Source organism: Mixophyes fleayi, chromosome 3, assembly GCF_038048845.1.
Source record: "Mixophyes fleayi isolate aMixFle1 chromosome 3, aMixFle1.hap1, whole genome shotgun sequence".
NCBI lineage: Eukaryota > Metazoa > Chordata > Amphibia > Anura > Limnodynastidae > Mixophyes > Mixophyes fleayi.
The window spans coordinates 239,866,023-239,891,943 of NC_134404.1; the positions used below are offsets into that span (position 1 = coordinate 239,866,023).

Below are 25,921 nucleotides of genomic sequence, written 5' to 3' on the forward strand. Positions count from 1 at the left end.
TTTTGTAAATTAACTATCATTTATCCTTGATGCATATTTGTTAAAATTAGTGAAAATGTTGTCATAGGAGTTAATAAACAGGTTTTGTTCTTTCTAATAAGTCTTTCAGGTTTAGCATCTAAAATAACCTAATCTTAGTGGATTTTCACTTTCAAAGCATTATGCAAGTTTGCTGACAAAACCTACACAGTCACTTATTTCACCATGCATGATAGGTAGTGGTGAAGAACAAAGTGCATTTTTCTTATTAGCAAAACTGTGTGGCAGTTATGCACAACTGCCTCATTTGGAGTTTACTTTTGACTAGCAAACTTGGTCTTTCTTTAAAAAACACGCAAACAGCCCCATGATGTATGTTCACAGTTGTGTGCCACGTGTGTGAGTGCGCGTATGCGTATTTAATTACAGGAAAGATTTGCAAATAATAGAACGGAGACATTTATTTGTGGGATTCCACAAAAGTCTTATTTTCAGACAATTTATTTAATGTACAATGAAAACAATCTGCATTAAATTATATTAGATATTAACAAAGAATACCCTCTCTTTATTCATTGCACCATTCTTTTATTCAGTTATATTTTACAAGTCAAAGTATAACCACAATAATATTTCATCATAGGAAAAAAGCATAGAGAACATTAATCACATATTTTGTATAGTTACAAAGTAGTGACATTTGCTGCTGCATATAAAAACAGTAACATGCTTTTATTAATATACCCAGAAACCTGGAATACCTGTAAAATTTACCAGCTGAAAACACAAAATAGATCACTGCAGCTTCATATTAAACATTTATTCTTTGCTTTATTCTGTTACAATCTGCTCCCTGGCAGCTTGAACCAACTCTATGAGAGCAGCACAGCCTTTTATGTCATCTGTGCTCAAACCAAAGTTCTGAATCTAAAAAATAGAAAGAAAAAAAAGTTAGACATATATTATACAACACTATAAAATTCATACAAGCTTAAATATTTGTGAAGATGGTCTAACCAATAAAACAGCAAAAAAATACACAATACACACATGTAAACTCTTAAGTGAAGCAAAATTTATAGGACAGGTGTGGGCTAGAGGCCAGACTTAGCAAAAGACATTGTAGGCCCATGACTAGGCATTGTAAAGACTGAGAGGGATTTTCTGTTCAAACTCTGCTGGTGACGCGCATGCTCAGTAAGTACCTGTTTTAGTCTGCTTTTCAGAGACAGTGTACACTTGCGACAGCTTGCGTCTCTGTATGAGGGAAAGGGTGGAACACGGAGTTATGTAAGTGTGAACGTGTATAATAAAGATACTATGAGCGTGTATCCGCAAATGAAACCCTAAACGGACTCAGACAGAACACAGACTTCGAAAAAACATACTGGTAGGTTAATTGGCTGTTAACAAATTGACCCTAGTCTGTCTGTCTGTGTGTGTGTTAGGGAATTTAGACTGTAAGCGCCAATGGGGCAGGGACTGATGTGAGTGAGATCTCTGTACAGTGCTGCGGAATTAGTGGCGCTATATAAATAAATGGTGATGATGATGATAATGATATACACACAGTGACCACTTTATTAGATAAACCTTTTAATCCAGGAATGGATTGAGATCTGGTGACTATAGAGGCCAATGGAACACACTGAATTCATTGTCATGTTCGTGGAATCAGCTTAAGAGAACATATGTTTTGTGACATGCTGGAATTAGCCATTAGCAAAGGGGTCACTCCACATCAGATCACCCAAAAAAACATGAAATGTCCACCACCCATCTCAGATTTCTTTGAAAATTGTTTAGTTAAGAGAGAATGTCAAAACAACTACATTGGGTATATCATTCAATGTAATGAGGAGGAACAAAATGTGCTGATACACTTAATGAAACAAAACCAATCAACAAATGTGCTGTCCTGGCCTTCAAGAGACAAGTGTTTTGTTGCTTTTATTCACGTCCTCTGTGTAACGGAAGTGCCTACTATCCAAGGAAGTAATGGAAGGCAGTTTACTCTTTCTGCTGACACTTTAAGGAAAATTACAGACCATTACAACAAGTTCCAAACAAGGGAAAAATAATGAGATTGTTGACTCAACTTCAGTTAAGGACTTAAGTTATGTTAAAGGTTTTAAATTTCATGGTTTCTTGTGTTAATTATGTATAAGGTACAGCAGTAATCGAACATCAACTTCATTTTTTTTTTCCCACTATGAAACAGAGTACCCTGCTGTTTTTTTTTTTTTTTTTTGGAAATGGGATCCCTAATGTCAATTGAACCTAGCGTTTTTAATTCTATTCGAAAAACGTGCCTTTTTGCCGTAACGCAAAACATGAGGCAGATAAAGTAATTTGGTCTGGATTTTGGGATTCGGGAGGAAGAGTTACCTTAGGGGTCCAAATTTTGTGTCGATTCCTTAATAAACACCCACGATACTTCAAATAAACTGATTAGTAAATTATTTAATAAATTGAAAAATTAATATTTAATCAATTAATTGTCAGACAGTCGAGATATTTGGCAGAAATAGTTGTTTTGACATCCCCTCTTAACTAAATTTTTTTTCGTAGAAATCTGAGATGGGTGGTGGACAACCCTGGTTGAACTGACATGGAATGACCCAGAGGGTAAACTGTGGCATTAAAGGGATGCACATTGTCAGCAACAATACCCAGTTAGGCTGTGCCATTTAAATGATGCTCAATTGGTAACAAGAAGTCTAAATTGTGCCCAATAAAACATCCCCCCCAAATGACACCACCAGCCTGCATCACTGACACAAGGCAAGATGGATCCATAGATTCAATTTGTTTATACCAAATTTTGACACATCTACAAGTCGCAGCAGGAAAAAATACAAATGGTTATATTTATTACAGTTGCCTTCCAGTCACCTTAAGCCAGAATGAATCTGGCCATTCTCCTCTGTCCTCTCTCGTTAACAAGGCGTTTATAGCCACATAATTGCTGCCCGCAGGATGTATTTTGTTTTGTGCACCATTCTCTAACTTCTAACTATCCCAGGAGATCAGCAGTTTCTGAGATAATCAAACCTCCCCTATCTGGCATCATTCCATGGTCAAAGTCATTTAGATCACATTTCTACCCCATTCTAGAATTTGGTCTGTACAACTACTGAATCTTTTATGTTTGCATGCCTTAATGCTCAGTGCATTAAGGCATGCAAACATAAAACATAGCAGCTCAGTGCTGCTGCTGCCACATGATTAGCTAATTAGACATTTGTATTAACAAGCAGATGTACCTAATAAAGTGGTCACTGTGGGCCTCATTTAGAGTCGTATGCAAAAGGTTGTTTCAGGCGCATTGTGCACCTTTACAGTGACACGCATGCTCAGTAAGTACCTGTTCCGTCTGCTTTTCAGACGCAGTGTACACTTGCGACAGCTTGCATCTCTGTATTAGGGAAAGGGTGGAACACGGAGTTATGTAGGTGTTAACGTGTATAATAAAGATACTATGGGCGTGTACCCGCAAATAAAACCCTAGACGGCCTCAGACACAGAAGGAACACGCAACAAAAAAGAGAGAAAAAGTGCGGCAGGAATGAGGTGGCGCAAGTAGTTAGCTAGCTGCGGGAACTGGCTGCAGCTCAGTAGGGTATTACGAGTGGGTCGCAACTTGGGTTGCGTCCCATTCACAATAACCTACCAAATCAGTGGGCAGCTCCAGCAGCTGCTCCTCAGTTTGCATTTGAGACGCACATTGCATCCGACTCTAAATGAGGCCCTGGTGTATAAGCCAAGGAAATTGAAATAAAAGTACTTGATGAAGTTTAAAATAAGTGTTTGCAACGGAGGTGGATAAATGTTAAAATTAGTGAGCAAAGAATAATCCAATGATTTAATTGTATAGGAGATGAGTTGTATATTGCTCCATTCTGCTCTGTAAAATGGCAAGTCTGGCAGTTTTAATATTTAAATAATTTGCCATTTGTGAAAGGATAACATATCTATTCAGACTAAAGAACAAAGTGCAAGAGGAGAGCATGTAATAGTGAGGGCACTCAGTGATTATAAGAGTTCTTTAAAACATACATTTTATTGAAATTTATTAAAAAATATATTGCTTAATCCCATAATTTAGGCCTGAATACTACTAATAGCGAAATATTTAAAAGAAAATAAATAAATATGAGTAAAGTAACAAATTAATTTAAAAATGGCAAACTAATGCCATGCCTCGCTGTGTTGTGTCAGTTTGTTCACTGATATATAAGTTCTTCTTATTGTAACAATAGCTATAGCTGCAAGTTTTATTATGTAAATTAACAGAGAGCCATCTTGTTGATCCCAGACACTACAATATAAAGGTCTAATAACCTGTACTAAGTCTTTCAACATGTGAAGAGGATCATATTTACACGGGTTCGCTTTATATAGATGTAGCCTATAAATTATGTTGTTTCGGTATATATTTATTATAGTATTTGTTGGAAGCTGTGCATTAATTCAAGGGGTTAACACTTAATTATAAAATAGTCTCGAGGTTGTTGTCATAACACTATAATATTAGAGATCTATCCAAGGCGATCCCCATCTAATGCGCCTGAATTTCTAAATATTTAAGATATTTATTATGATCCTAATTATGTAGCCGATGGTAATCTGCAATCAGTACGCCATTTCATATATACGGAGCATAGATCCAGATTGATTTTCTCTCAGGATTTAGATAATTGAGAACCCCCCAGGCCTCCTAATCTGACGGATAACCCGCGCCGGGCTAAAGATATCACTCGTCAGTAATGGTCTGTAGTCAGTGCACCATTTAATATATATGGAGCTTAGACACAGCCCATTGTCTCCCTATAATTTAGATAATTGAGATCCCCCAGTTCTCTTAATCTAGCGGATAGCCCACATAGGCTGAAAGTATCACCCGTTCCCTCTGTTTAAATTCTCATTCATACATTGTTATTGCAGCATACAGGTGTATAAATAATTTCACACAGGGAGGCGAACGCCGATGCGCGTTTCGCTAACTCGCTTTGACCAGGCAAGCCTGTGGAAAAGAAACGAAAAAAGTTTGCACGAGATAAAAGAGATTACGCTCAAAACCAAATCTTTAAATGGGATAGACCGACATTTAACAAATCCCACAGCTCTTATAGCAACTCTGGAATAGACTCTTCGACAAGTGAGATATCAGATACCTCCCCCCTAACCAACGAGGCCGTTCCTATCACACTAGGTCTTTTTTAGGAAGAGGCCCCAGGAATGTGGAAGAAGGAGGGACCACAGAAACAAACCGACAAGAAGGGGGAGACACATGACCAAGAGAACGCAAAAAGAGAAACAAATGGAGGGACAGGAAGGTCCTCAATTTCAATTTCGTCGGCGGAATTACAGACGACAGATACATCAGATTCGTCATTTAAAATTATTAATCTAACTGAGAGACAATTAGACCCAATACATATACAGGTCTTAAGTTCTGGATTATCATTTTCACCCACAGTCTTTTAACCGTTTTGAATGGGAAAAAGACTTGAATTTATTCACTAGGAAATTACTATTGAATAAATTTTACTGTAACCAAAAAAAGATGAGGGAGTCTCTATCTATGAATACTACTGATGATAATGCCATATTGAGGATGGAGCTGGCATCTCTAACTGAAGACGAGAGACTTGTTAACTTTAGAAGAACTTGACACTGCCAAAGAACTGGATATATATCCAATACAAAATATTCACAAACAGACCAAACTAAAGAAGAAATCCACCTTCTCTCCTGACATTTTGACCTGTCCACAGATCAAAATCTACCGAGATTTGGTATCTAAAGATCTGGACAAATTATTTAAACTAAAAAGATCACGTGATACAAATAAAAAATTTGTCCAAACAAGAATTTAAGGCATTAAAAGACATAGAGAATTGGGAAGACACAGTGATTAAACCTTCAGATAAAGGTGAGAACATAGTCCTGTGGCCGACCTCTAAATATGTAATGGAGGTGTGTAGACAACTAAATAACACTCAGGGCTAGATTTACTAAGCTGCGGCTTTGAAAAAGTGGGGATTTTGCCTATAGCAACCAATCAGATTCTAGCTGTCATTTATTTAGTACCTCCTACAAAATGACAGCTGGAATCCAATGACGATCTCAGAAAGAATTTGGATGATCAAATTGCAATAATATGGCGAAGAGCTCGCAATTTGAAGGATCGCTTTGTTCATAGCCACTTCATTAAAAAAAAGAAACTGTTGAACCGAACAATGGGAATTTATTAATGTGGCAGATGCAAAGCCTATAAATATACCATCCAAAAACAAGAATATGTTGATAGGTACTTTAGGGTCTGTAAAATTAACCAATCTCTCAAATGTGATTCAATTGGGGTCATCTATTATTTGACATGCCCCTGTGGCCTCAATTATATAAGCATGACAACAAGACCGTTTAAGAGACGCCTATTAGAACATGTCAGCAATATAAAGAATGCCCCAAATGATAGAGACAAATTTAAACCTCTAACTACGGTGGCTAAACACTTTTTGTTAGTCCATGAGAGTAATCCAGACACATTACAAGCATTTGTAATGGAACAAGTATCTCTGGGAATTAGGGGGGGTAATATACAACAAGACCTTTTAAAAAAGGATCAAAACAAATATTCTTAATGAATAGCTTGATACCATATGGTTTAAATGACAAAACTAACTATACCGTTTTCATCTAATATGGATAAATAAATTGCACTTTACTAATTTTCACTTGCTTTTTTGCACTTAATTAATTGTTTTTGATGTATTATAATTCACACTGCTAAAATTATTTTTTCACCCATCATACAAATAATGATGTATGTCTTATTTATTTATATGTATCAATATTAGATATAAACTGAATGACTTATCACTTTAGTTTTCTTTATTTTACATTTCACCACACTTATAATATTCAAATCAATGTAAATCAAAACACTGACACGTCATTAATGTCCATATTAATACTGTATTTTTCTTTATTTATCATCATTTGAAATAACGCAGCTTAATTTTATTGTACCACAATATATTCATTTAATAAGTATAGTAATGAATTTGTGTCCCAAACCTTTTTATAAAAAATCCCCCACTAATCGGTCACAATAGGCTTTAATATAATCTCTCATGACTTTCTCCGTAGTTCGATCTATATATTTGACTAATAGTACTACCAACAATACCATAATACCTTCTTTGTAGATCGATGCATGTATGTAGTTAATAGGATAATGACAATGCCACGACTATTGGCATTAGCGAGATTTACACTTATCTTTCATTCATTGAGAATTCAACCATTCAGACATGGGATAGAGTGGGTGGGCTCTCTCTTTGATTTGTCAAGTTACATGCCCATCAATAGAGAAGTTTCCGTACTTGGCGGAACCTGATTGTTTCACAGCAATATGACGTTGACAATGGGAGTGGTATTCAGTATAAAAGAGATGTCAGTTGTACTCCTCGGCTTGCCTGGTCAAAGCGAGTTAGCGAAACGTGCGTCGGCGTTCGCCTCGCTGTGTGAAATTATTTATACAGAGGGAACGGGTGATACTTTCAGCCTATGTGGGCTATCCACTAGATTAAGAGAACTGGGGGATCTCAATTATCTAAATTCTAGGGAGACAATGGGCTGTGTCTAAGCTCCATATATATTAAATGGTGCACTGACTACAGACCATTACTGACGAGTGATATCTTTAGCCCGGCGCGGGTTATCCGTCAGATTAGGAGACCTGGGGGGATCTCAATTATCTAAATCCTGAGAGACAATCAATCTGGATCTATGCTCCGTATATATGAAATGGCGTACTGATTGCAGATTACCATCGGCTACATAATTAGGATCATAATAAATATCTTAAATATTTAGAAATTCAGACGTATTAGATGGGGATCGCCTTGAAGAAACATTATAACAATGGGATAGATCTCTAATATTAAAGTGTGTTATGACAACAACCTCGGGACTATTTTATAATTAAGTGTTATCCCCCTTAAATTAATGCACAGCTTCCAACAAATACTATAATAAATATCAAATACCGAAACAACATAATTTATAGGCTACATCTATATAAAGCGAACCCGTGTAAATATGATCCTTTTCACATGTTGAAAGACTCAGTACAGGATATTAGACCTTTATATTGTAGTGTCTGGGATCAACAAGACGGCTCTCTGTTAATTTACATAATAAAACTTGCAGCTATAGCTATTGTTACAATAAGTAGAACTTACTTATATATCAGTGAACAAACTGACAACACAGCGAGGTATGGCATTTGTTTGCCATTTTTAAATTTGTTACTTTACTCATATTTATTTTCTTTTAAATATTTCGCTATTAGTAGTGTTCAGGCCTAAATTATGGGATTAAGCAATATATTTTTAATACATTTCAATAAAATGTATGTTTTAAAGAACTCTTATAATCACTGAGTGTCCTCACTATTACATGCTCTCCTCTTGCACTTTGTTCTTTAGTCTGAATAGATTTACATGTTTAGAGGTGCACCCTCCTGGTCATAAGATATTGAAAGGATTTAATTATATAAACCAGGTATGTGATTACCTAGTGCGTGTGTATTTATACTTCTTTAGGATAACATATCTGCCAAGTTATTATACTGAATAATTACATTTCTATAAATCATGTTGCATTTATAGGAAATGGTTGACAAAGCCACAACCAGAAGGTGCAGTGCAAGATTTTTAATTGATAGTAATTGATAGTATTCATACCACTTTGAACAGACTGGCTAGTCTACAGTACACAATCCATTCTCTGGAGGCTAGTCGACAATTTAGACCCCCTTCCTGGTGACTAGTGCATTGGTCCAGGAACTATCGGCCAATTAGAGAAATAATGCAGGGCAAAAAATGGAACGGTCATTGATAGCAAAGGCTATCTGCTAGCAATCATGTCTATATATATATGATTTCTTCTTTGCACACTCTCAAAAGAAAGTACACAGCATTAATATATTGTTTCTCTCCCAAGTTATAATCTTTTTATGGATTAAAACTGTGTACTCCAAAAGAGTTCTGATTGCATTGTCATGTATTTACTATGTGGCAAACTATATTGCAGGCTGCGATTCCTATATATGAAGCACATCAGCATATGATCACTGGGCTACAACCTTCAAAATGTTGATGTGACAAGTACTTCTCTGTCAGCCAGCTAGCACCTGTATATCCTGTGGCCAAAGTAAATATTAAGTACTTGTGTGGATTATACAGGCACCACTGAAACTCATCAGTGCACCAGGGTTTACACTTGAACCAGTTTCAATTCTCCCACTGTCTGTCTGAAATCAGTGAATAACTGATCACGTCAGCCAGGTAGCGGGAAATATGAAAACAGCTGCTAATTGAGAATCAGCAAAGTGGCTGTTTTCAAATCTCCTGTAGTCTGGCTGACATGATAATTTATTCACTGACTTCAGCCAGGCAGCATGAGACTTGAAACGGCATTGTCAAGTGGAAGGGACACAATATCGGTGAGTTACAGAAGTGCCCATATAATTAACTATAACATACTATACGATATAATTATGAATATTTTCACTCTTCCACAACTATCTTTTTTTGTTTTACTGTTGTAATTCAGCATTGACACTATTTCCCACTAATATATGTTAACGGCTGTCTATTGCTGAGCTGGAGTGTTTATACTTAACTAAATATGTCCGACATGCTTTTACTACTCTGCAACAGGTTACAATGTCAGGAGGGCAGTGCTTCTCTAAGTAGGCAGAGTCTGAGTGCACGCTTCACAAACTCTATGAAATGGTTGATTTATACATATGGGAAATGATTCTTAAGGAATGTAAATGCCAATACCTGCTGTATTTTGCGTAAAATTGCTCTACGCATGCTCAGAAATGGAGTATAAGCCAGTGTAAGTAAATGTATGCAATTCATCTTCGAAACACAAATGACACTTCCGACAGCCTACGATTATAAGGACTAATGTGGGAGGGAAGGGGATTATGCATATAGTCAATGTACAAGGGCGTGCCAAGGTTGAGCGCATCTTTCAGGTTCATTAATTTGAGCCAACTCACGAATATCAACTAAAGGACAAACGTAAGCACCAAGTGATAGTGTTAACTGTCGTGTATGTATGCTGGAACATGTGTTTGCAATAAAGAGCAACTGTAAAAATGCATTTTATGCACAGTAGGTATTTAGAACTGCCTGGGCTGCCTATCCTTTACTTCTCACATCCAGTCCCTCCCCCATTCCTGTTGTTTCTTTATTCAGAATAATGCCAGGATTATATCCTTCCTCTCCATTGATGCAACCAAAACACTAATCCACTCTCTAATAATCTCTCGCTTTGAGTATTGCAACCTTTTCCTGTCTCGCAAGCTCTTACCTGCCTCTCTCTAATAACTCTCCTCAATGCAAGACTGATCTTCCTCCCTCACAGCTTCACATGTGCCGCCCCCCTCTACCAATCCCTTCACTGACTGCTTATTGCCTACAGATTCCAATTCAAACTCCTCACCATCACCTACAAAGCCCTTGCCCTCTCCTCTCCCCCCTACATCTCCCTAAACACTCCTTCCTGCACTCTCGGCTTGGCCAACTACCACCACCTCCCCTCTGGTAACCACATCTCACTCCCACATTCAAGACTACTCCCATGCTGCTCCCTAACACTGGAATGCTCTCCCTCGCTGTAAAACGCTCTGCCAGCATCCAATGCTTCAAATACTCCCTAAATGTCACTGTTCACCAAAGCCTACCTGACCGCATTCAAAGTAGCATTGCAAACTTTAATTGATGCAACAAAATTGATAAAGGTTATGGAGTCATTACGTTATGAGAACGGGTTAGCTAGTTTAGGCATATTTACTTTAGAAACGAGAAGTCTAAGAGTGGATATGATTACTATGTACAAATTACTTTAAGGTTCAATAGAGAGAACTTTCAAGGGAACTTTTTACCCCAAGGACTGTAGACATGCAGTCACCCCTAAGGTTAGAGGAGAAGTTGTTTAAAAACCAGCAAAGGAGAGGGTTCTTTACATTAAGGGCAGTCAAGAATTCACTGCCAGGGAAGGTTGTGATGGCAAATTCAATTGATATGCTTAAGAAAGGTTTAGGCAAATATTTAGCGGAGATATATCCAGGGAGAAATAGGACTCCAATATTGGGTCAGGTTGGTGGTTGCTTCATCTGGATCAATTTAAAATATAAGACAGGGATCGCTGGAGATCCAAAATAGGTTGAACTTGATGGACTGGAGTCTTTTTTTCAACCTCATCAACTAAGTTACTATGTATTTGTGTCCAGCAAAAATAAAGGGTATTTAGTAAATCATAATCATTATAAGAACTTAATATTATTATTATTATTATCATTTATTTGTTAGGCGCCACAAGATTTCCGCAGCGCCGTACACAAAGCAAACAGTAGACTATACAGGGTATAACAATACAGAACAATAAACAAAAATACCAATGCTTCAGAAACTCCAGTTAGGTCAATGCAGTAGAGGCGAAGTAGAAGAACAGGTGTGGAGACAAGAGGGAAGAAGGCCCTGCTCATTCGAGCTTACATCCTAAGGGTGGGTGAACGAACAGACACAATTGGAGGAATTTGAACTGTGGGGAGAGGGACCGGGAGGAGAGAGAGTAGAACGTTTGGAGGAGATGCGGGTTAGGTAGAAGGTTGGTAGGCTTTAAGGAACAGGTGAGTTTTGAGTGCTCGTTTGAAGGAGCACAGATTAGGAGAGAGACGGATGGAGCGAGGGAGGTCGTTCCAGTGGAGGGGGGCGGCACGGGAGAAGTCTTGGATTCTGGAGTGGGAAGTGGTGATAAGAGTGGAGGAGAGGCGGCGGTCATTAGCTGAGCGTAGGGAGCGGGCAGGAGTGTGAATGGAGATGAGGTTAAAGATGTAAGGGGCCGTAGACTGAGAGAGAGCCTTGTACGTGGTGGTAAGGAGTTTGAAAAGGATTCTGTAGGGGAAAGGGAGCCAGTGTAAGGCAAGGCAGAGAGGGGAGGCAGAGGAGGAGCGGCGTGAAAGGAAGATGAGTCTTGCAGCCGCATTGAGTATAGAGCGGAGGGGTGCGAGGTGGGAGTGGGGGAGGCCAGTAAGGAGGATGTTGCAGTAATCAAGGCGGGAGATGATGAGTGCGTGTATGATAGTTTTGGTGGCTTCCTGAGAGAGGAAGGGACGGATGCGGGCAATGTTGCGGAGTTGGAAGCGACAGGCTTGGGCGAGGCATTGAATGTGCGGGGCAAAAGAGAGAGAGGAGTCAAGAGTGACCCCAAGGCAGCGGAGTTGGCCGACAGAGGAGATGGTGGAGTTGTTAACAACGATAGAGAGGTCATGGTGGGAAGGGAGTCGAGGTGGGGGAAAGACAATGAGTTCAGTTTTAGAGATGTTAATTTTGAGAAAGCGCGAGGACATCCAGGAGGTGATGGCTGAGAGGCAGTCAGATACACGAGAGAGGAGGGAGGTGGAAAGATCAGGGGAAGATATGTAGAGTTGAATGTCATCAGCATAGAGGTGATACTGAAGACCGAAAGAGGAGATGAGAGCGCCAAGGGAGGAGGTGTAGAGCGAAAATAGTAGAGGGCCCAGAACAGAGCCTTGAGGGACTCCAATAGGGAGAGGGGAGGGGGTAGAGGAAGAACCAGACGTGGATACAGAGAAAGAGCGGTTAGCAAGGTATGAGGTGAACCAGGCATGGACCGAACCGGAAAGGCCAAGAGAGAGAAGAGTTTGCAGCAGGAGGGGGTGGTCTACAGTGTCAAAGGCCGCGGAGAGATCGAGGAGGATGAGTAGGGAGAAGTGACCCTTGGCTTTGGCTGATAGGAGATCATTGGTAACTTTGGCCAAGGCAGTTTCAGTGGAGTGGAGGGGGCGATAGCCAGATTGGAGGGGGTCGAGGAGGGAGTTGACCGAGAGGTGTCTGGTGAGGCGGCTGCAGACAATCCGCTCGAGTAATTTGGAGGCAAAGGGGAGAAGAGAGATAGGGCGATAATTCGCAAGGGAGGTGGGATCAAGATTGGCTTTCTTGAGGATAGGAGAGATGAGAGCGTGTTTGAATGAAGAGGGGACTGTGCCTTTAGTATAATTTCTAATTTTACCTCACACTGTAATTTACATTCAGAGATGTATTTTTTCAATACTTTAAATCACAGTTTCATATTGTTTACATTTATAAGGTGGGGTACCCAGATGTACAAATATAATATCTGCTAGACTGTATTTACCTATTTTGAAAGTTAATCAATCATTTATTTATATATAGTGTGAGCATATTCCATAAAACTTTACAATTGTATAGACGATGAAGAAGAAAAACAAAAACAGGTGCCCGATCTAATTGGATATTTTAAGACCAGAAACTCAATAGTGCCGATCTAAAGCAATCACCAACAGCAGCTCTCAACTTTGGGCACTGGATCCCTAAACCATTCACATAGAACAAAACAAAACAAAAATCCATTTCTCTGATGTCATTTGGGGAACACTTCTTCACCAAGGGGATATAGAGGTAGCTGTGGAACTGGGCACTTAGGAGTTAATTTAAAAAAGAAGGTCTCCTCCCCTCTATATATATATATATATACACGTACCTGCTGGCAATCATCAGTTTATATCTAAAACTAAAGCCCAGAGAAAGCAAATAAAAATGGTAACAAAAGTAACTTAAGGGAAGGTTTTGTGTCCCCAGATGACATCAGAGAAATGGATTTAACATAAGTACAAACAATCCTGTTTTCTCAATGATATCATTTGGGTAACACAGCTTCACCATGGGGACATTCTGAAGCTGCCCCTAAAGAAGGGTACGCTCAGACACCGCGCAAACCTGAAATATACGCAAAACTTTCCTACCAAAACTAGCATCCCTGGATGAAAATATGTTGAAATGAATGAATTTAGCATAAGTATGGATGGAGAACCAGGTTCCTGCCCGAAATAGCTGCTCGGACGAGGCCACGTTTTGCGCAGGATTACTTACTGATCTGGTCGAATGAGCAGAAATATTTCCTGGCACAAGCTTACCTGCACAGACATAAGCATGGCGGATTGTCATTCTTCTTATCCATTGGGCAATAGTTTGCTTAGTTGCTGGCCAACCCCTCTCCCGGGGGTCATACAGGACTAGGATACAAGCAGGTCTGGATACATATATCCAAAGCGATCTGACTACATCCACGAGACAAGAATTCTGATTATCTGCAGAACCTTCTCATTGAAAAGTAGGAATGACAATTTCCTGGTTAATATGAAACCCTGAAACCACCTTCGGCCGGAAAGAATGAACAGTTTGCAGCACTGCCCTATCGTCATGAAAGATTAGAAAAGGAGACTGAAGAATTAGCAAGGAGAAAAAAAAACGTATTGCAGGTAAGATATTTACGTTCTACAGAATCTAAAGGTTTGAAAGGATGTTGTTGCAAAACCAAAAGAACCAGATTAAGATCCAAAGGGTCTATAGGTCTATAGGAGGAACAAAAGGTGACAGATTTCTAAGAACTACCTGTAAAAACTTCTGGACCTCTGGAATATTAGCTAAATTCTTCTGAAAGAAGACAGATAGAGCAAACACTTGGACCCTTAGAGAACCTAATCTTAGCACATTGTCTAAACCATCCTGGAGAAAAGTGAAAAGATGGGACAAACCGAAAATGAAGTCTGGAATCCTCTATGTTCATATCATAGCAAATAGGTCTTCCAAACTTTGTGTTAAGAGCTAAAAAACCTTCTGCCTTAAATTATCATAGTCTGGATCACATTTTATATTGACCCTTAAAATCTTGGCTTCAACAACTATGCCATCAAACGGAGTCGAGCTAAATCATGGTGTAAAAATGGACATAGAGAGAGAAGATCCTCTCTTAGTGGAAGTCACCATCCTGGCTTGGCTGCCATCCTTAGGATGTCCCCATACCAAGTTCTTTTGGGCCAGTCTGGTGCCACCAAGATCACTTGCTCTTTTCTTCCTGACTTTTTTGAGAATCCGAGACAGCATGGCTATTGAAGGAAAGATTTATATTAGATGAAAATCCCAAGGCACTGTGAGATCATCCACTAGGATCGCTTGAGGGTTTCGGATTGCTTGAGCAAAACCTCTCTATTTTGAAAGTAAAGCATGAGGCCATCATATCGACCTCAGGTCGTCCTCATCTTTTTACGATCTGTTTGAAGACCTCTGAATTGAGAGAGCTCATTCTCCTGGGAGGACTACATTTCTGCTTAGAAAATAAGCTTCCCAATATTCGACCCCTTTGATGTAGACAGCTAAAATTACCAGAACATCACATTCCGCCAAAGCCAGACTGGCGTCAGTCATTACAATGATCCAGTCCCAGACGCAAAAAGGACGCCACCTGCTCAGATGATCTCCCCTGAACCACCACAGAAGGGGACAGATGTGACTGTGGCGACAGTCTGATATGTTGGCTGGCTAGACGTATGCTGTACCTGGACCACTTCCTCAAGAAATTGCCCTGAAATGAAAACGAGCGTACTGCACAGCTTTGAAAAAGGAAACGTCTTTCCTAATAATCTCATACACAGGAGAACCAATGGCTTCCTGTGACTCACTACCAGTCTTACCAGCCTCTGAATGGATAACACCTTTTCCTGAGGAAGAAATACTCTCTGAAACTGGGTGTTGAAAAGAAGACACAGGTACACCTTCCACTGGGTGGGTTCAAACTGGACTTCGTGTAATTAATTATCAATCGGTTAGCCTCTAACAAATCTGCTGCGATCTGTAGATAGTTTTGGAGAAGAAGAAACGATTCAGGTTTTATTAGCAAATCATCTAAATAAGGAATCATTGTAATCCTCTTTAGCCTGAGTAGGATGGATATGACTGCCATAAGTTTGGTTATTACCCAGGTAGCTCTGGTCAGACCCAAGGTTAAAAGCTCTGAACTGAAAATGGAGATGCACTACTGCAAATGTTAACAGATTTTGGTCACCACCCCAAATTGAGAGATGGAGGTACGCGTCCTTTATATCCAGTGAGGCTAGCTATTCTCCCTTCTCCACAGAATTGATCACCGACCTGAGGGACTCCATTTTGAACCTTTCTATCTGAAGACTGGCATTTAAAGACTTCAGATTTAAAATAGGCTGAAATGTCTTGTCTGGCTTCTGCACAAGAAACAGATTGGAATAAAATTCCTGTTTCATTTGAGACTCTGGGACTGGAACTATCACCTTCTGAGGGCAGAAGAGTAAAAATGGCCCTGGTCCATGGAAGGCCTGAAACAAAGAAACAACTGGGTGTGGGACCCAGGAGGTCTCTAATATAGCCTCTCTGTACAATCCTCCTTACCCAAGAATCTGTGGAGGTGTGTCCCGGAACCGCAGAAGACAAGCTCCCACCATATTCAAGGCTGGTTGGGAAGAGGCTATGCCATGCTGCTGATTGGCCCCCTGCCTAGGACCTGTATGTCTGGGTGCCCATGCCTGCCTGTCCCTCTGAGAACTTCTTCGTAGTGTACTGGACTGACTCCTGGAAACAGAAGATTACTGCTTTTGAAGAGTCGTTTCTATGAAATCAAAAGGACCGAAACCCTGGAAATCTAACGAATAGTGGTAGGTCTAGATAACCGGGCCACTGGTATATCAACCTTGAGTGGAACCTCCCTCATCACTATATCCTCCGCTAGGAAAGGATAGTTTGAAGGAACCTCCTTGGAACCTGGAATTCCTTGTCCGGTTTAACCCAAGGTTCCTCTAAAATCGCAGTTAAATGAGAAGAGGAAAGAAAAGAAACTGAATACTTCATCTTTCTTTTGAAAAGTGAAAGATTCGAAAGTGAAGGATCGCCTGCATCCTCTTTATGCAAAGTCTGTTGAATAGCCATTATTATTATTATTAATTTTTATTTATAAGGCACCACAAGGCGTCTGCAGCGCCGTACAGAGACAAACAAATTACAATACAATGGGAGACAGCACAGTACAGTAAACACAGCAACTCAGTAAGCTCAATGCACAGCTAGAGAGGGCGGGGAAGGGGGAGGGAGGCATGATTAGATCTTCATCTCCCTATCTACTAACTGGTTCTTCATCAAAATTAAACAGATCTCCATAATCTGAATGCCCTGGCAATTCTCCCTCCATTGTCTAAGATAATTCTGAGTCAGAGTCCCGTCTAGTAATCTGAAAAGGAATGTGTCTTTTACGGGGTCTCTGAAAAGAAGCATCCAAAACTTAGCTAGGCCCAAGACCAACCTCTCTAAGGATTTAACCCAAGGTGGTTCAAAGAGTGTCACAGTCAACTGGGAAGTACAACCCTGGTGAGAGACTTCTATATCGGAAGCTCTACAAGTTACGACTTAGGGAAACTCACTCACCTCCTTCTGATGCCCCAAAATGCGATTTAGTTCAGCAATTGACTGTGCCAAAAACTTTGCCCAAGCTGGTTCTGTCTCCTCACGGTCCTACCTTCGCAAGCCATACATCGGGCATTGAACGCAAGTCCCAGCCAGACAGCCGCCTCAGTGCCCAGCTCCGCAGGTACCTTTATATCCACATGGTGAAGCAGAAGCAGGGTCCCCCAGATGATGTGATAGAGAAACTAATATATATATATATATATATATATATATATATATATATATATATATATATATATATACACATACACACACACACACACACACACACACACACACACACACACCATCAGGTGGAGCTTGTTCTGTACTGTATACTTTCAAGGCAGCTGCTGAATGAAGTGCTGCAATAGAGGCCAACACTAGTGGTTGCATCTGTACGCATTAAATAGAATCATAAAAACAGAATATAAACCTGGAAATAAAAAAACCATGTTAAAATGATTAATATCAATTAAACAGTCAATGTAGCTACTTAAAATTCAAAATAGATTTCCACTGATTCACTTTAGACTGCAAATATAAACAACATACCTGATTTATAAAATATTCAATATCTAGAACTAGCTGAAGTCTGATTTTGTTGTCGTCACTAATCCCTCCATTACTGGTATTACTAGACATTGCAGTTTTACGAGCTTGTTTGAGCCTTTTCAGACTTTCTTCCATTTTCTTAACAGAACTGAAAACATCAGATACAGTCTCATAGTACCTATAAAGCATAAGAGAATCATTAGCAGTTTACCAATATTAGGGTAGATGACTACACAACGTAAATAAATATAACTGCAATTCAAAATAAATAAATGTATGTATATACATCTCTATGCTAGACACTTCTTGACAATTAAATGAATCTGTAATGGATTTATTTACACTTGCATATGTTAAAAGATGCATTGAAATAATAATAGATAAGACTTGTTTAACTTTCCAACGGATAATAGGATTTCTGCACTTACGTTAAAGCATTCTCTCTGAATCTCAATGGGAGACAATGGAGACTTTTGGGCAGACAGAGTGGTCGCAGAAGGCTAGGCACTTTCAAATTTAGTGCTGAAAATGAAGCTGCTCCCCCCTATACCCCCCATTGCAAACATTCTAACCCTCTGTATTTGTCTAACAAAGCCTTGAAGGACAGAAACGGGTACAGAGGAAGATATTCTCCAATGAAAACTAGAAGATGAAAAAACGGAATGGACCAAAAACAAATAAAAAGAGCGTAAAGAGAGGGCATCCAGTGTCCCCCATTTTTATCAGATAAAAGAATTTAACTTAAGTGCAAAATCCTATTTTCCGTCAGATCCATGGGGGATCCATTTATGTCTGCTCTTAGAGTCCAAACGCCCTGAAACCGGCGATGGATCATCAACCCCAGCCTCTGAGACTGGCATCTGTTGTCACCAATGACCACACCCAGATGGCAAACGGCAACCCTTATTGAGGTTTCCACTTTTCAGGCGGCACCAGTGGAGCCACTAACACTGGTGCCACTAACAGAAAGTCTGTCTGGTCTAGAGCTGGTGGGACTTGTCCCACTTTAAGATTAACCCAGGCTGGAACATGAATGAAAGTGTGCAAATTGCAGAGCTTCAAAGGAGAACACCCTCTTTGCAATAACTATCATACCCGGGTGAACGGACACTAAACAGGGACCATACCAGTCACTGTAGCGAGTCTCTTGTCTTCTGGCAGTAACACCTGTCAAACAGAAGGCCCAGGAAGACAATCCTCTGAGAAAGGCTCAAGTTGGACATCTTGAAGGTGAAAACTCAACCGTCTGTAACGCTTAATTCTAACATCTGTGTTGCCTCCTGATCATGGGAATGAAGCAAGGACAGCGAAGTTGCCTTAACCGGCAGATCATTGAGGTTAAAAGTGACCGTCACCATTCTGGATTTAAGAAGGGCTGCAATCCCCGCCATGATTTTAGTGAACACCCTTGGTGCTGTCAGCAGACCAAAGGGCAGGGCCCGAAACTGATAATTGTGAGATTGTATAGTAAATCTAAGAAGGCATTGATACCTTCCCAGAATAAAGGGTACACAGTCAGCGCGAGACCTAAATATACAGTCAGGTCTAGCCCACGACTCACTAAACAGGTCCACCAACTGTGCGGATGAAGGAAAAGAAACCATCTGTCTTTTTTCTTTGAAAAGGGAAGGGTCTAGAATCTCTGATTCCTTGGAGTCCCTGATCTCAACCGTCTCTCTAACACCCTGTTTCTGGTAGGAAATCTCCTCAAGGAATAAGGAAACTGCAGGGTCAGAGCTTTCTGCCAACTCCCCGCTATCCTAGGAAGAAAAATCAGAATCAGACTCCACCAGGGTCTGGGGGATCGCTGGAAGCGGAAGCTTCAGATATTCAGAAGTGTTAGACGACACAATCCTCTAAAAAGAAGAGGATACTTGAACTAAACACTGCACTGGTCCAACCAAGTCCTGTGGTTAGGTGCAGAAAAGGCAGAACCCAAAGGTTCTAGGAGGGTTGGCTCAGGGGAGGCAATAGCACTCCCTGAAACCATCACAGACAATGCACTGTTTAGGGGGCATCCACACCCAGCCCAATAGGGCGTGTAAGCTTAGAAACCTTGTCCAGGCTGGCTTTGTCATTTCAGCAGGTGCACTCACATGCTAGCGAGGCCACTGGACCTCAGTCTTGCATGCTGCAGAGATGGCATCTGCTCCAGACTGGGGACTAGGCAAATTGGAATGACAACTGGAGCATGTAAAGACTTTTGCTACTGTCCCACCTGCAGGCTTAGCTCTGAACAAGCTCCCCTCTCCACAAATGACAGAAATGAGGGAAGAAAAGAGAAGAGACAAGCAGTTGCACAATCCAAAAGGATGTGAAACTATACAGACACTGTCCAGAAGAATAAAGAGAAACCCCCAAAACCCAGCACCCCAATACCTCTCCACTAAGCCCCTTTTGCCCCTTTGTGTTCATGCTTCAGGAACACAGTTATGAGTGGTGTGTCCCAAAACGGTTGCTCTGACTCTTCTGGTGGGCATGCCCAAGAGGAAAGCCACACTAGGGACGAGGGGCTGGAAAAAGCTGTCCTCCCACAGGGACCAGCACATAAGTCAGGCTGCCATCCAAAGGACTGCCCCTCCAGGCACCCAGTGCCTAATGTGGGTCTACTAGTAAAAAGAGCCCCCCCACCCACTTAACTGACTGCTATGCTTAGAGTGTGCAGTTCAGTGATTTCCAGCCCAATGGCACTAGATGTACGAGGATTCCAGGCATTACTCGGAGGTGATCCCTCAGTGGCACTCACAGCACCTCCACATTCCGCTCTGAGCATTTCCAGCGGCAGCTGAGGGGTGGGATAAGCGATAGTATTAAAATTAAAAAAATAAAATGAAAGTGCTGTAAAACGCAATAAAGGCAGAGGCTGCCTAGGCATGGCAGGCACTGAACAAAAACTGCGTTTAGACAGTAGTCAATGGGGTTTTGAGGGGGCGGAGCTTCAATTTCAGCACTAAATTTGAAAGTGCCAAGGCTCCAGTGACCACACTCTGTACCCAACAGTCTCCAGTGTCTCCCATGGATGTAAGAAATATTTATTTTTCATTAACTGAAGAAGAAATTTAAAATCCCAAGTGTTCAGGTGAGTGTCAGAAACGAAACAGAACAAGGGCAAAACAATAGGAAAAGGAGGTCTCAGAAGCAGGATCGCAAGGTGAGAGACTAGGACAGACAACACTGGAAATCAAAAGGAGCAGGAACAGTACACAGAAAATAACAGGTAGTATAGTGATTCAGAGACAGCACTTACACAAAGTCAAATGAACAAGACCCACAGTCAGAGACAAAAGAACTGAGCAAAAAGGTTAAGTGACTAAAACAAAGTTATAACAGTAAAGAGAAAGGAAACAAGTACAAAATCCAACAAGACAAATCAGGTACAAACAAACACTGACGGAGAATGTGGCTGTAGGTACATTATATGTATAGTTTTTAGAAAGGTTGAGTTTACCTTCAATTAATATGCTGGAAATGATTTGTGTCTTAGTTATGTATTTTCTATAACATGTACAGGTAAAAGGAGGTTTATTTTATTCCCAAGAAGCTTGAGGCTGAAGCAATTACAGTCTAAAAAAATTATATGGGAGAAAGAAACTGGATAAAATAGTGAAAAATGCTCAAATGGCACATATATGTTTCATTTACTTACTTCTGTGTACATTCAGAAAGTGCTCCTTTCAGCCATTCTTCCCTGGTTGCCTGTTTCAGTGTATTTTTATATTCACTGTGGAGCTGTTCTAGCGGCTTGAGTGCATTGTAAATGTACGAAGAAGCTTTCGTTGGCACTTCCTGCAAAGAGAAGTGCAAAGAAGAGAATAGTTTCTTATTATATGGCTTCTATGGAAAAGATTGAAAATACTTGCCATTTAGGAAACAGCAATAGCCTTGGTAAGACATCTAAACATTATGCCTCTTGCAATATAAAAGAAAAACCATATAAGTTCTTCAAAAAAAATCTAATGGCTCTTTTTTTGGGTCACTGGAAAGTTCAAGATTGCGCATTTTAATTAACATTTACATGTACAGTTGAATAGTTTCTAAATTGAATAGTATATATAAAAGAAAAGGAACAATATTAAAACAATGACCTATTGTGCTTAGAGTATTCTGTGAAGAAAAACCTGTCAGTACACAAGTTTTCACTGCATGAAGAGCGTCTCTTTTTACTGTTGGCCAAAATCTACACATGGTGTGATTCAGACATTTTGGAGAGCCAAATTGCACTGATCCAGTTGTACAGGCAATTATCTAATGAACTAGATCACTATGACTCCACATGTGGCCTTTGAGGTCATCAGTTGGCTTTGTTTTGTGCCCTACCAGATCAAATCCAATTGCACTTTGACAGTGTATATTGATCACTGGGATCAAATTGAACACAATGTGTGGGCAGCCAAAAATTTCAAGACAACAGCAGCTGTTTTTGGTATACCACAGCCAAGTGTCTCTGTAGATGGAAAACAAGACATAGTTAATGAGCTTATACTGTACTAGTCAAATGGGAATTATGATGGAGTGTTAGTCAATCTGATTATATTCCAGTGATTTTTCATCAATAAATCAGTAAGAAAATCACTAACTTTACATGTTGCGGGTTCCATTCTGACCAGGGAACATATGTATGGAGTTTCTATGGTTTTTCTCCCATCATCCACAAACATTCTAGTAGTTTAATTGGTTTCAGATTTAAACAGAAAGAAAAAAAAAAAGGGACCCAAGTGTGGTGGGTAATTTAGATTATAAGCTCCATAGTGGCAGGGACTGATGAAAAACTATTATCTGGAAAGTGCTGCGTAATATTGTGGAGCTATATAAACAATAATACAGAATATAAAACATTGGAAAAGTTAGTGATCTTTTTTCTTAAATATGTACTGTCGCCATGTAAACTGACGTCATTTTGGGTGGACGGAATCTCCAACCGTCGCAATCCTTTGAAGTCTCTTTTTCAACCAGTCGATATTAACACTGTGCCGGTAAGCACAGTTTCGCTGTTATTATGTCGTGCTATTTCTTGTCAGCTTTCTCATAGTCCAGTGTTGGCTAACCTGTGACAATCCAGGTGTTGTGAAACTACAAGTCCCAGCATGCTTTGCCAATATATAGCAGCTTATTGCTGGAAGGGTAGGGACTTGTAGTTTCACAACACCTGGAGTGTCACAGATTAGCCAACACTGCCATAGTCTGTGTAAGGTACCCAACCCGCTTCCACGTGGGGTATATAGGGAGCTGAGCATCTGGGAACTTAGTTAATTTAAAAGTAAAAGAAGGACTCCTTCCCCAGCTAAGTGTGAGACTCAGCTGGGGAGATGCCGGGTCTGCTGTGTGCATGCGCGCGACCTGCCTTGCGACCCGGAAGATCTTCTGCTTCTTCCAGGAAGGTGGATGTGGCGGAAGCATGATTAATAACCCAGCGCCCATACGGTGGTGAGGAATGCATAGCAGTAAGCGCTACAGGGTGTCGGGGTGCAAATCAGGCTGCAGCCCCTCTTAAGGGAGTTCTCCAGCCAGGGGCAGCAGCTCTTTTACAACAACTACCCTTGTTTGTACTTTGGTTCCACCCTAATATGTCTGAAAAAGGAACTGGTTCCAAGGCTAAACATTCTAAGTCCATTACTTATTTCACCTCTTCTAGATGCTAGACAAAATTGACTTCTTGGATGTGTCAAAGTCATATAATTGGATGAAAGAAAGTATATTAATTACTATTGTTTTACCGTGCGATTGTGATCAGTATGCCACGCTTTACGTGTCGTAATCGCACGATAAAGCACGCACGCATACATTCGCACTTTCACATTCACTTATATAGATTTCACATCAATAGTTCCAATCCACAGTTGTTTATGAGCAATTGTTATTTAGTTTATAGTTAAATATGGTAATGTTATATGTACATATTAGTGATATTTAGCGTTCAGGTCACAGGAAGCATGTCACGTTTGGTATGATTCTAATCCCCTATTTATCCGCAGTTGTCCGGTTCATTCGCCGAAAGGATCGCACATTGCGTGCGCTAGTTATCGATGATAGGGAATAAATGATTGGAATGATATTGTCTGTGTAATGCTAATAGACCAGTTTGAACCAGGTCGTGGCGGGAAAACTAAGTATGCATCATCTGGAGAGCAGACCCCCACCCTTGGAATGCTGACCCCCCCACCCTTGGAGGGGGTTGCTTGAACTGACCTATGGACTGCATTACACTGGACCCTTCTGGAGCCTGACCCTGTGGAAACTTGCCAAGTAACCTTTATTGTCTTCACTGTATCACTAAGTGTATATATATATTGCTCCCTGGAATTAGCTGCAGTCGTTCTGACCAAAGTCTTCTGGACTGAAGGACTGTAACTAAATTCAGCGAGCGCAGCATATGTATGTATTTATCATGTATGGGCTGTACTGTAGTTATTTATTGAACTGCTAAACCTTTTTGCGTTTGCTAAATAAATTGCTTGTGCTTTGGAACCACACAAAATCGCTTAGACAATGCTTATTAGAAAACGATGAAATTACTTTATTAATTTGGGGGCTCTTGGCGGAGGTTACGCTACCGGACGATACGCAAGGCCTACAGATTTCGGTTCCTCATCAAAGGGTGGAGTGACACGTCATATACGGTAAGAACGCAATGTGTTTAAAACCTGTTCATCATTCTGTGTTGTGAAACCGAATGTCCGTTATTGCATAATCTAAGGAGCGCTAACTAGAATCTAGGGACAAGAAAGAAAAATGTTTCTTTTTATTGTCGTTTTGCGTTTTAAATGTATTGCATTGCATAGCGTATGTATACTTCCTGCATTGTGTATGTGCACTTCCGGTGTTGTTGTCACGTGTTTAAACAATCGTTTAGATTGTTTGTTATATGTTTAGTATAATGACTTGTTAAAGCCTCTGAAAAGATATTACTATTGTTTGGGAAATTAATTTTCTGCGTGGAAAATAAAGGTATATGTGGATGTGAACGGTATGCATAAAAACAAGAGTTTATTTACTGTTGAAAAGAGACAGGAAAGAGAAGAGTTTATTTACTGTTGAAATTATCCAGGGGTGTTGTTCAGGTGTGTTTGACGAAACATGGTAAAAAGATGACCTGAAAACAAAGGTTCTGTTTGAAAGGATAACAGGATATAAAGAAACCTTTGTGTGAGTGGCATTCTGTTCTAACAAACAAAACAGGGGAAAAAGAGACGCCACAGAGTATATATGGCAGGCATTCCCAATAGTAATCGCAAAGCTTACTGATAAGTTAGTATCTGTAAGCGTTGCGATCGGACCGCATGGTTGATTGTGCAACCGTGATTGTGACTTGGGAGATGTGGGAGGAAATACGCTGCAACCACTGATATTCTGATAAATATTGGTTGCTAACAGTTGTAAAGTACTCAAACTATGTACTCAAATGACGACTGTTTAAAATTGTGGCAACAAGAAGGGAACACGTGGCAGGGCAGTGCGTGCACAGCGGAAGTAGGCGTGGTGCAGAGCTCGCACATAACGGAAGTGAGCGTTGCAAAGCATGGAGAACTGACTGCAAGCACGCCCCCGCCGCCAAATGCAGTTGGGGTGGCAAGTACAGCCGATACCAAAAATTGTAAAAATGTAATGAGTAATTTGTATGATGTATTAAGTTATGATGAGAGTAATGTTTCAGAAGAAGAAAATGTACCCACTGTCAATTCAGCCATTGCCCATGCCAGTAACATGCAAGACGCATCACACGGACAAGGAAACGGAACGGTTCCACCAGCAGGGGCAGCGGCTGAAATTGGTGAGAATAATATAGAAATTAATAGAAAGGGGGACATTCATTGTACTGCAACAGTAATTCCAGCAACTAGTCCAGAATGCAGTGATTTGGTAGGTTTACATCCTGTCCGCACAACAGCAGTTCCCAATAGGAAGGCGGACAAAGATGGTGTAGATCCCATAAAACATGTAGCAATGCACTCTTCATGGACTAGGACTGAACTGTTTTCAATTATGTCCGATTTCCCTGATCCTAG

The 25,921-nt window shown here is 40.3% G+C and overlaps 1 protein-coding gene across 1 annotated transcript in view; it reads right to left on the reverse strand.

The window, feature by feature from the left end:
* Positions 1–476: 476 nt before the first annotated feature.
* COG2 (component of oligomeric golgi complex 2) overlaps positions 477–25,921 on the reverse strand; it is a 152,992-nt gene continuing 127,547 nt past the window's right edge. The window contains exons 16-18 of the mRNA XM_075203350.1: positions 21,565–21,704; positions 17,919–18,096; positions 477–906 (exon numbers count right to left, since the gene is read on the reverse strand). Of these exons, the coding sequence (XP_075059451.1) occupies positions 811–906; positions 17,919–18,096; positions 21,565–21,704 (414 nt within the window). The 3' untranslated portion in view covers positions 477–810. The remainder of the gene's footprint in view (positions 907–17,918; positions 18,097–21,564; positions 21,705–25,921) is intronic.